This window comes from Ostrinia nubilalis, chromosome 11 (assembly GCF_963855985.1).
Source record: "Ostrinia nubilalis chromosome 11, ilOstNubi1.1, whole genome shotgun sequence".
NCBI classification, from domain to species: domain Eukaryota; kingdom Metazoa; phylum Arthropoda; class Insecta; order Lepidoptera; family Crambidae; genus Ostrinia; species Ostrinia nubilalis.
The window spans coordinates 13725639-13735007 of NC_087098.1; the positions used below are offsets into that span (position 1 = coordinate 13725639).

The 9369-nt window shown below is 37.2% G+C and overlaps 1 protein-coding gene across 1 annotated transcript; it reads right to left on the reverse strand.

The window, feature by feature from the left end:
- Positions 1 to 7796: 7796 nt before the first annotated feature.
- LOC135075996 (uncharacterized) lies at positions 7797 to 9052 on the reverse strand. Its single transcript, XM_063970442.1, has one exon. It carries the CDS (start codon positions 9021 to 9023, stop codon positions 7797 to 7799), a length of 1227 nt encoding a protein of 408 aa, XP_063826512.1. The 5' UTR covers positions 9024 to 9052.
- Between the last annotated feature and the right edge of the window lie 317 nt (positions 9053 to 9369).

The window sequence follows — 9369 nt, forward strand, 5'->3', positions numbered from 1 at the left end:
AAATCGAATGTCAATACAATTTGGTACAATCGAGCTGTTGATATTTAAACATCCAAAAGAAATATTGCTATTAAAAAGTGATGGGAAATTTACAATTCTATATGGCGCATATTTTCAATTTGATTTTCCTCAAATATATCACGGAATTTAAAGCTGATTTTTTTATACAATTAGATTAAATATCAGACTATATCTTGCAATTAAAAATGTTTGCATATATTAAGGTATAATTGAGAAAAAAAATAAAAACAAAAATCACTAAAATCATTTTTCCTAATTAACTGAATGCGTTTACGAAGCACTTAATACGCTTATTACCTGTAGTTTTAAGAGCTCTATGAAGTATTATAACAATTCTGAATTAAATGTTATTAGTTAACGAGTGAGAATATTTTTGCATAATTTTGAAGTAAAAAAATAGGTAACTTTGAATTTTTATACCGCGAAAACTACTTGGAATTTTCAAACGGGAGTTTTACTATCATGTTTGTATAACTGAGCTCTATACGGTTCATCAAATAAATGAGAATGTCCGATTATACAGTCTCATAACATACTGTGCGCTGTGCGTTCGATTTGCTTCGTTTGTAAATATTGCGTTTAGTCTATTTGACCTATCATATATCATCGGTTTAATCTCCCAGTAATGTGCTGCTTTGGTCAAGGACAAACGCAAATACATTAAGAAAATATTATGTATTTATATTGTTTCTTTCTTTCTTTCTAATTGTTTTGGATTTACGTTTGTACCCTCGCTGTCAGATATCAAAGCAAGTTTTGCGGTCTTTTTAAAACAAAAGTAACCCCTAAACTGGTAATCCTATCATGTACGAGTACCACCAGATAAGCGAAGCTTAATGCCGAGATAGCTCGCACAGGAGCCAGAATACGAGTATAACCACGAGAGGGTTATTTTTAACTCGCGTAGTTAACTCTGGGTAGAGAGAGGATTAAAATTTTGACTTTTACTTTAAACCTTTAAAGTAATCGTTATTTCTAAATCAAATACTTAAATTGAAAATACATTCCAAAAAGCGTGATTGTTTCTTTAATCGAAGTCGATCAATGTCAGGAAAATATCTATCTTTGTTTACATGACACATGAACATTGGGGCATTGCACAGTCGAGGGCATATCAGGTTACACAGTTTTGTTCCAAAATCGACACTATTACAACCACATAAATGGCACAGTGCTTAACAGCGTAGACTTACCGTCGACTCTACATAGAAAAATAACCAATTGTATCTGGCTACATAAACGTAACTAAATGTTAAGCCAATACTAAAGCTGAGTTGCACCACTTACTTTAACTGTAAGTACCTATAATAAAAAAAACTATAACGATAACCAGTGTTTTTTTGTATGGAGTTTGACAGATCTTTGACGTTTGTTAAAGTTAAAGTAAGATGGTGCAACCCAGCCTTAAAGGTGTCAAAATAAGCTACGTCACTCAATTTTCAAATTCCAATTTCAACTTAAAATTAAAAAGATGGAAACAACAACACCTGTCACTGAAACCATTAGCAAAACTAAATTTAAAGCGAACTTTTCTATTATTGCGCACAAATATTTGTATGCGGGATGGAGCGTGTGCAAGATTTACGGCGCGGGCCGGACAGTCCCGGACGTCGGACACGGCCGGACACTCGTAAGATTAATCGCCACACTCGCCCACTATTCGGACACTGCTGATTTTTAATCCGGAAAACGCCGCAGCAAAATTCGAATCTAAATTCAAATCAACAGACCAGGAGATGGAGTCCAAATTCAAGTGGCGGTCCGAATCCATTTGGTTTAGTAATTAAACTAGAATAAAAGGAATACGATAGTGTTAAATTGCGAGTGAAATCGTTTCATCGAGGGTTTTATTGTGAAAATTCGTGGTAACCGAAAAACTGGGCTAGTATTAAACTCTGGAATTTATTTAATACCAAAAATATTTCTAGTAAAATAATATTGCTAAAAGAGTTTAATATGAAAAGACGCAGCGACAAATATAACAATTTATTATAAGCAGAGCTAACTCAATTCTTCTTCTTGTCGGTTGTTACACTCTTGTCAGAGTGGTCGTGGTCATCATTGTGAATCACGATTCAGAGTGATGTTCCTCGTAATACGGCGCCATTCCTCGCGGACTGCAGCTTTCCGGGTACTTTCGCTAACCGAGCACTTAGTTGCGGCCTTGATCTGGTCCGTCCATCTCATTGGTGATCTACCACGTGGTCTGGTGCCCTCAACTTTTCCCTGCACTACGAGACGCTCTATGGAGTAACTAACTATCTAACTATCGAGCTAACTCAATATCTATATTGATTGGATTCCTAGAAAATAAAATAATTTGAAGCCTAGCTCTTGAACTAACACAATCTGTGGTGTTTGGTTCCAAATGTTTTCAATTGATTGCGATCTTCCGATTCCGATAGAAGATAGTTTCACCGATTCCAATTAAAGCAGCCAAACCGAATCCAAAACTAGTTAAAAGCTAACTTATTGACGTTAAAATTTGGTTTAAAATCATATTGATCTCAGATAGATATTTTCTAGGCAGACCGCTACCAACCGGGCAACATGGAAAGCATTGGGGGAGGCCTATGTTCAGCAGTGGACGTCCTTTGGCTGAGATGATGATGATGATGATGATGAGATATTTTCTTAAGGTCCGGTTTCCACCAAGGCGGAGCAGAGCGGAGAAGTGTCGGACAGATTGACTTTTTTATAATGCGAACAGCTAGGGCAGTCCCTAGCTATTCGCATTATAAAAGAGAGAATTCGTTGCCTGCTGCCGTCTTTCCCGAAGACTATAATCCGGGCCTTTTCAAGGCGAGAGTGAATAGGCACTTACCTACAGGGCAGATATGTACCATCATAGACTGCATCCCACTTAACATCAGGTGCGATTGTGGTCAAATACCTGCCTTGTTATACATAAAAGAATATATTTTTCTATACAATTTGACAGTGACGGTGGCGCGGCGCGGAGCGTAGCTGTGCGGAGCGGAGAATACAAGAGGAAATAATGAAATCTGATCGGTTATTCAAAACACATCTCCGCTCCGCTCTGCTCCTTCTTGGTGGAAAATTTTAACAAAAACAAGTTTAACTACAAAGTCACCTCATTTGTACACGATACAGTGATATTTCACTACTCTGTCTACCTATTTTATACAAAAAACAAATCTAATAAGCCTTCTAAGCTTCGTGATTTACGACAAAACTCTGTAACTGTGACACGACATGACAAAAATCAGTTAACTTTATAATTTATCGGCATCAGTCCATCCGCCAGATTACGATCAGGATAGAATTCGTGACGTTTGCCGTTTGTTCATGATGTATCGTTTGTTTTGTTTAATCTGTATTTACATGACATCGGTAAAATGTGGCTTAATAGGAAAACATACGTAAATAAATTTATGTAGAGTACCTAGATCACTACTTACATTATTTAAATTTATAAAAATTATACAGGGTGTCCCAAAATTATCACGTCACGCGGATAGAGATAGCTACTAGAGATAGCTGGGTCTAAGACTTATCGAACAAGCCTAATATTATGTCTGGTAGGGCCCAAAAGATAAGGAGACATGTAAAGTGCCCCATAAGGGCTACCTTTTATTTTTTACTACATTTTGACGTTCTAAGTGCCACTTGTGGTCTAAACTGAATAAATATTTTTGATTTTGATTTTGTCCATAGAAAATGTTGGGGCAGGCTGTATTTATAAAAAGAGGATAATTTCAATAACTTTTACTGTGCTAATATTTAACGACAACTATTTTGATTACATTAAGAAAATCCTAGAAATAACTCACAGAAACTTCTAACGCACCCAAAGGCAAGATAGGACTGTCCTCAAATTATTAAAACAAAAAAGACAAAGCATTTAATCTAGTACAGGGATGGTGACCCAGTGGCACGCGTGCCATTGATGGAACGCTCCACAATATTTAGGGCACGCATAAATCACAAAATTCACTTTAAAAAAAAATTGTTTATAATCTATTTTGAATAAGCGCTATCGTATTTGCCCTCATCAGTTAGTGCCACTATAGAGTAAGGTCCTGTCACTTGCCAGTGGCGCCACTTGTACGATACCTCTCATTGAAAGAAAGACGATATTATTTATTTATTACAAAGGACATCACACAAATACAGGCAATTACATACAGGGTGTTAGGTAAATGGGTATATGAGCCGACACTAGCCCATGTTAACATGGGCATATAAATGGTACAAATCGGATTTAAGTAAATTTATTTTGTATGAAAATTAAAAAAAATAAAATGAATTAAAATGATGATATCAAATTTCTAACTTCACCATACCATTTATATGCCCATGTTAATATGGGCTAGTGTCGGCTCATATACCCATTTACCTAACACCCTGTATAGACATAACAGTGGCACATAATAATGGAAGAAAAACAAAAACAAGAGTAAACTGAGCAGTGCCACCTACTCACACACATTGATATCATTAGGTATTATTTGATAGCACGTCTATGACTACATCAAATATTTTTTAGAAAAGGCGAACGTTCATACATAAAGGTTCGCCATCCCTGATCTAGTACCAGCTTAGACCTTATTACGGGACTTGGCCTTACATTTTAGATTGGTTTTGAAATAAACAAGATGGAAAAACTTAGCCCCACTGGGTATAATTTGAGTTCACGAGTTTTTTGTTTTTCACTCGGTATAAGAACGTGCTTATTTTTATTGAACATTCAAACTAATGGCTTGTTAAAAGTTTGCGTGGACTTTCAACTATGAGACTGACGTCTTAACGAAGAAAGGCAAGACTTGCTTAACTAGTTCTTTTATAAATTCAAGTTTTAATAAAGACATATCAGACAAAAACAGAGCATCTCTTCAAAGTATTAGCTTGAACTATTTCTCTACGATCATAATTACATTACAGTTTAAGTGATCGATTTTTCTCTACATTTACATTATTTATTTATTTGATCAACAACAAGGTTACATTGTAGCTTTCACTAAGAACTTTCCCGATGGGGGAGAAAGGTTCTGGAATGGAGGCCGCGTACCGGAAAACGCAGCGTGGGACGTCCACCTACAAGGTGGACCGACGACATCGTAAAGGTAGCAGGGAAGCGCTGGACGCAGGCCGCTACCAATCGATCAACATGGAAAGCATTGGGGGAGGCCTATGTTCAGCAGTGGACGTCCTATGGCTGAAATGATGATGATGATGATGATTTCACTAAGAAAATTACCTACAAAAACTTTATATCTTAACTACTCGTAGAAGTAGATAAATTGCGACTTGTTTCTAGAAGTTACATCATTTATTTATACTTTTCGGAAAACCTACCAGCATTACTAGATACGATAACATTATGTTAAATCATTCCTGAGAAATACTAAAGCTGAGTTGCACCAGCTAATTTTGACCGTAACTTTGATGATAACCGGTGTTTTTTGTATGGAGTTTGACAGATTTTTGATGTTTGTCAAAGTCAAAGTAAGATGGTGAAACCCAGCCTAAATGTTAAGAAAACTAGTCTAATACTTTAATAGAATTTCTTCAGAAATGTACATTTAATTTTGAGGACATTTCGCAAACCATCTCAACCTCAACGCAATAACGTTTAGAGGCGACGTCGTTACAGAAAGTACTTTCTGGAATCTCCAACATTTATGGCACGATGTCTATCAGTTTCGTTATACGAAATATAAGATTGCTTTACGACTAACTATTGCGTGTGACTCCGACTGCGTGAATAAAAATTTTACTAGTACAATACAAACTACTTATTATTCTTTATAAAAAGACTATACTCGTACTTTTGCCTAGAACTGATAATTTGTACATCCTCACAAGTTAGGGGTTCAATTTGAAATATATTTATGTTTTAGAAGACATTAAATAGCCAAATTTTTAGTTTCGTACCCACTATTATCTCAAGAATTTAAATTGTATCCAAATACAAACAGATGTGAAAAAACGTAAAAACTTCGACAATGAGCACTTTAAAACATTATGGACGTTTATACGTATACCTACGACTATACGTATACGTTTAGGAGTGATCCTCTCATTACATCCATTCTCCGTCACTTAACGGACTATAGTTCTCAACATAGTTTCTCACTTGCCCCCCTAAACGAACCTAAAGTCTACAAGACATCGCTAAATGGGGTGCTCTTTTTCAGGTAACTACAGCATTATATCCAAACGTGTTCGTAACGATGCCACTGACTATTCACTCATTATTAAAATGTTTAAACAAATAAAAATAAAATGGTGTATTACAGGGATGGCGAACCTTTAAGTTTGAACGTGCCACTATTTAAAAAAAAATTTGAAGTAGTCATAGACACGTGCCATTAAATTAACACCTAATGCTATCAAGTGGCACCACTGGTGAGTGACACGACCTTACTCTACAGTGGCACTAACTGATGACGGCAAATACGATAGCTCATAATCAAAACACATTATTTACTATTGAATTACTGAATTTGTGATTGGTGGCGTGCCCAAAATATTATGTCGCGTGCCATCATTGGCACGCGTGCCATTGGTTCGCCAACCCTGGTGTATTATAACCATTTCTATGAAAATGAAACGAAACAGTGCAACGTTGCCTCAAATTTTTGAGGCGAGAGTGAATAGGTACTTGCACCTTACAGGGCAGATAAATGTACTATTGGCAACAGTGTTAACTACCCATTGCCGATCCTGTCGTCTCGTTCTATCACAAAGATTCAACATTAATCGATGAGAGCGAGAGCAAAAACAAAAATGGGTAGTTAACACTGTGGCACCATCCAAGACTGCATCTCATTTAACACCAGGTGCGATTGCGGTCAAATACCTGCCTTGTTATGCATAAAAAAACATTGTATCACAATGTTGAGAACCACTGATTTGCTGAAACCCTCTTCAATTCGCCTCCGAATTTCATCGGACTAAAAGCAAGAATGTAAAACTACCCCGTTTATATGGGCGGGGCAATGACTCGTGTCCCTTAAGGGACAATAATCAGGCCCTTCGCCTCTCGACTAGTCTACCTGATCCCTCAGGGATCATGTTTCTCAAAAACAACCAAATTTTCAGTTAGTAAAATTGCTGGGAATTTTGAATGCTTGTCGGAAAAAATAATTTCATTTCGTGATATTTAAATGAACACTTTTAAATAAAGCGACACCTTAAAATCATAATAGAAAGAAAGAAAGAAAGAAAGAAAAAACATTTATTTGGTACCAAAAAATTAAACAATAAGTACAATCAATAATACAGTACATTATAATTATGTTTTGTTTTGTTGTTAAAATCAGCCTCATGGCAATATTTATCCTTCATCCTCATCATCATTATCATTTCAGCCATAGCACGTCCACTGCCGAACATAGGCCTCCCCCAATGCTTTCCATGTTGATCGATTGGTAGCGGCCTGCGATATTATACCCGTAGCCGTGGTTTAAGCTGAATTGACACCATTTTGGTTCCATCTATGTCTGTAATAAGATTAAGACTCTACATTACGTCAAACTTTATCTATTGTTATATTTAGACACCAAAAAATACCATCATATTCTAAACTAGCTTTCAGCTCGCGGCTTCACTGTTACAAATGAAAAGATACGGCCTTCAGAAACTAGGCTTTATTCAACTTAATAAATGAGCTACATTTCTGTTATTTTAAGATCAAGATATTTTCCACAAAGATGTCACTTGTATCATTCTTAAAGTACCATAGACAATTTGCAACAGAGGAGGTTCATATCATTCTCCCTCGCTATATTTCAATGTCCAGGTACACTTTAGTCATTATCACAAACGAAATCTTCTAGATAGCCTGGTCTTCTGCGAGCCCTGTGGGAACGCCGGCTCAGGTTTGCCTCTGGCTCTTCAGCAACACCAGTTTCTTGACCAAGTTCAAGCTGCTGAACAGATTCAGATTCCTGAACTATTTCATCTAAGTCTGATGGCTCTTCTTGACAGGAATCATCCTCTCCATCCGGTAAAGGAGCCAAATGTCTGTTTGAAACGGTGGTCTCTCTACCATCTTGTAATCTTATATACGAATATGATGGATTTGTTTGTAAAAGTTCGACCTCTTCCACTAAGGGGTCGTACTTTGAAGCACGAACATTCCTTTTCATGAGAGCGGTCCCAGAAGACGATAACCATGATGGTATCGACTGCCCATTCATTGTTCGTCGAGGGTGGAAAAACAAACGTTCGTGAGGAGTGCAATTTGTGGCCGTGCAAAGTAAAGAACGTATAGAATGTAAAGATTCGGATAGCACTTGTTCCCAATCCGTCACTTCCAGGCCCTTAGATTTTAGGAAAAGTTGCACTGTCCTCCACAATGTCCCGTTTAAACGTTCAACTTGTCTATTACCTTGTGGATTATATGGAGTAGTCCGGCTACTTGCCACGTTTAAAGAAAGCAAGAACTGCTGCACTCGTTCTGACACAAAAGCAGAGCCTCTATCAGAATGGACAAAGAGAGGAGTGCCGAACATAAAAAAAATATCTTTAAGGCATCTGATTACAGTGTCTGCAGATAAATCTTGACAAGGATATGCGAATGGAAATCTAGAGAATTCATCGATAATAGTGAGGATGTATCTATTCTTGCTCTTTGAAGGTAATGGGCCCTTGAAATCAATGCTTAGTCGTTCAAAAGGAGCTATCGCCTTAATAAGCTTTCCTTGAGTTTTGTGAAATTGTGGTTTGATTTCAGCACAAATTCTGCAAGCAGAAGTAATCGCTTTTATATCAGTGACAGAGTATGGCAAATTTTTAGTTCTGATCCAATGAGTCATACGAGTAATACCAGGGTGTCCAAGAGCGTTGTGCAACTCAATTAGTTTATTTGTGACGTTGGTGTGTATCTGAGCACAAACGCGAGACAGTGCATCAGCGGCCAAATTCTCCTTCCCCGGTCTATATATAACATCATATTTGTATGCTGATAGCTCGAGTCTCCAACGCTCTACCTTTTCATTCTTAATTTTGCTTGAATGGTGAGCTTGCAACATAAACGCTACTGACTGCTGGTCAGTGATTAAAACAAAATGCCTTCCTAAAAGGAAGTGGCGCCACTTGCGAAGTGCTTCAACGATGGCACACGCCTCCATTTCTATTGAAGAGTGGCGTCTCTCAGGTGGAGATAATGAACGAGAAAAGTAAGCTACAGGTCGTTCGTCCTGTGATAAAATGGCTCCAATCGCATATTCTGATGCATCCGTTTCGACAGTGAAAGTAGCTTTAAGATCAATTGCATGTAAACTAGCGTTAGCGAGCTCAGTCTTTAAATTGTTAAAGCTTGATAATGCTTCATTAGAAAGAGGAAATTCGGTACTATCTATCAATGGCCTCAATTTA

Bases quoted from the DNA above. Each gene is read 5' to 3' on its own strand.
- LOC135075996 (XM_063970442.1), bottom strand. From the start codon at position 9,023: ATGTTGCAAGCTCACCATTCAAGCAAAATTAAGAATGAAAAGGTAGAG.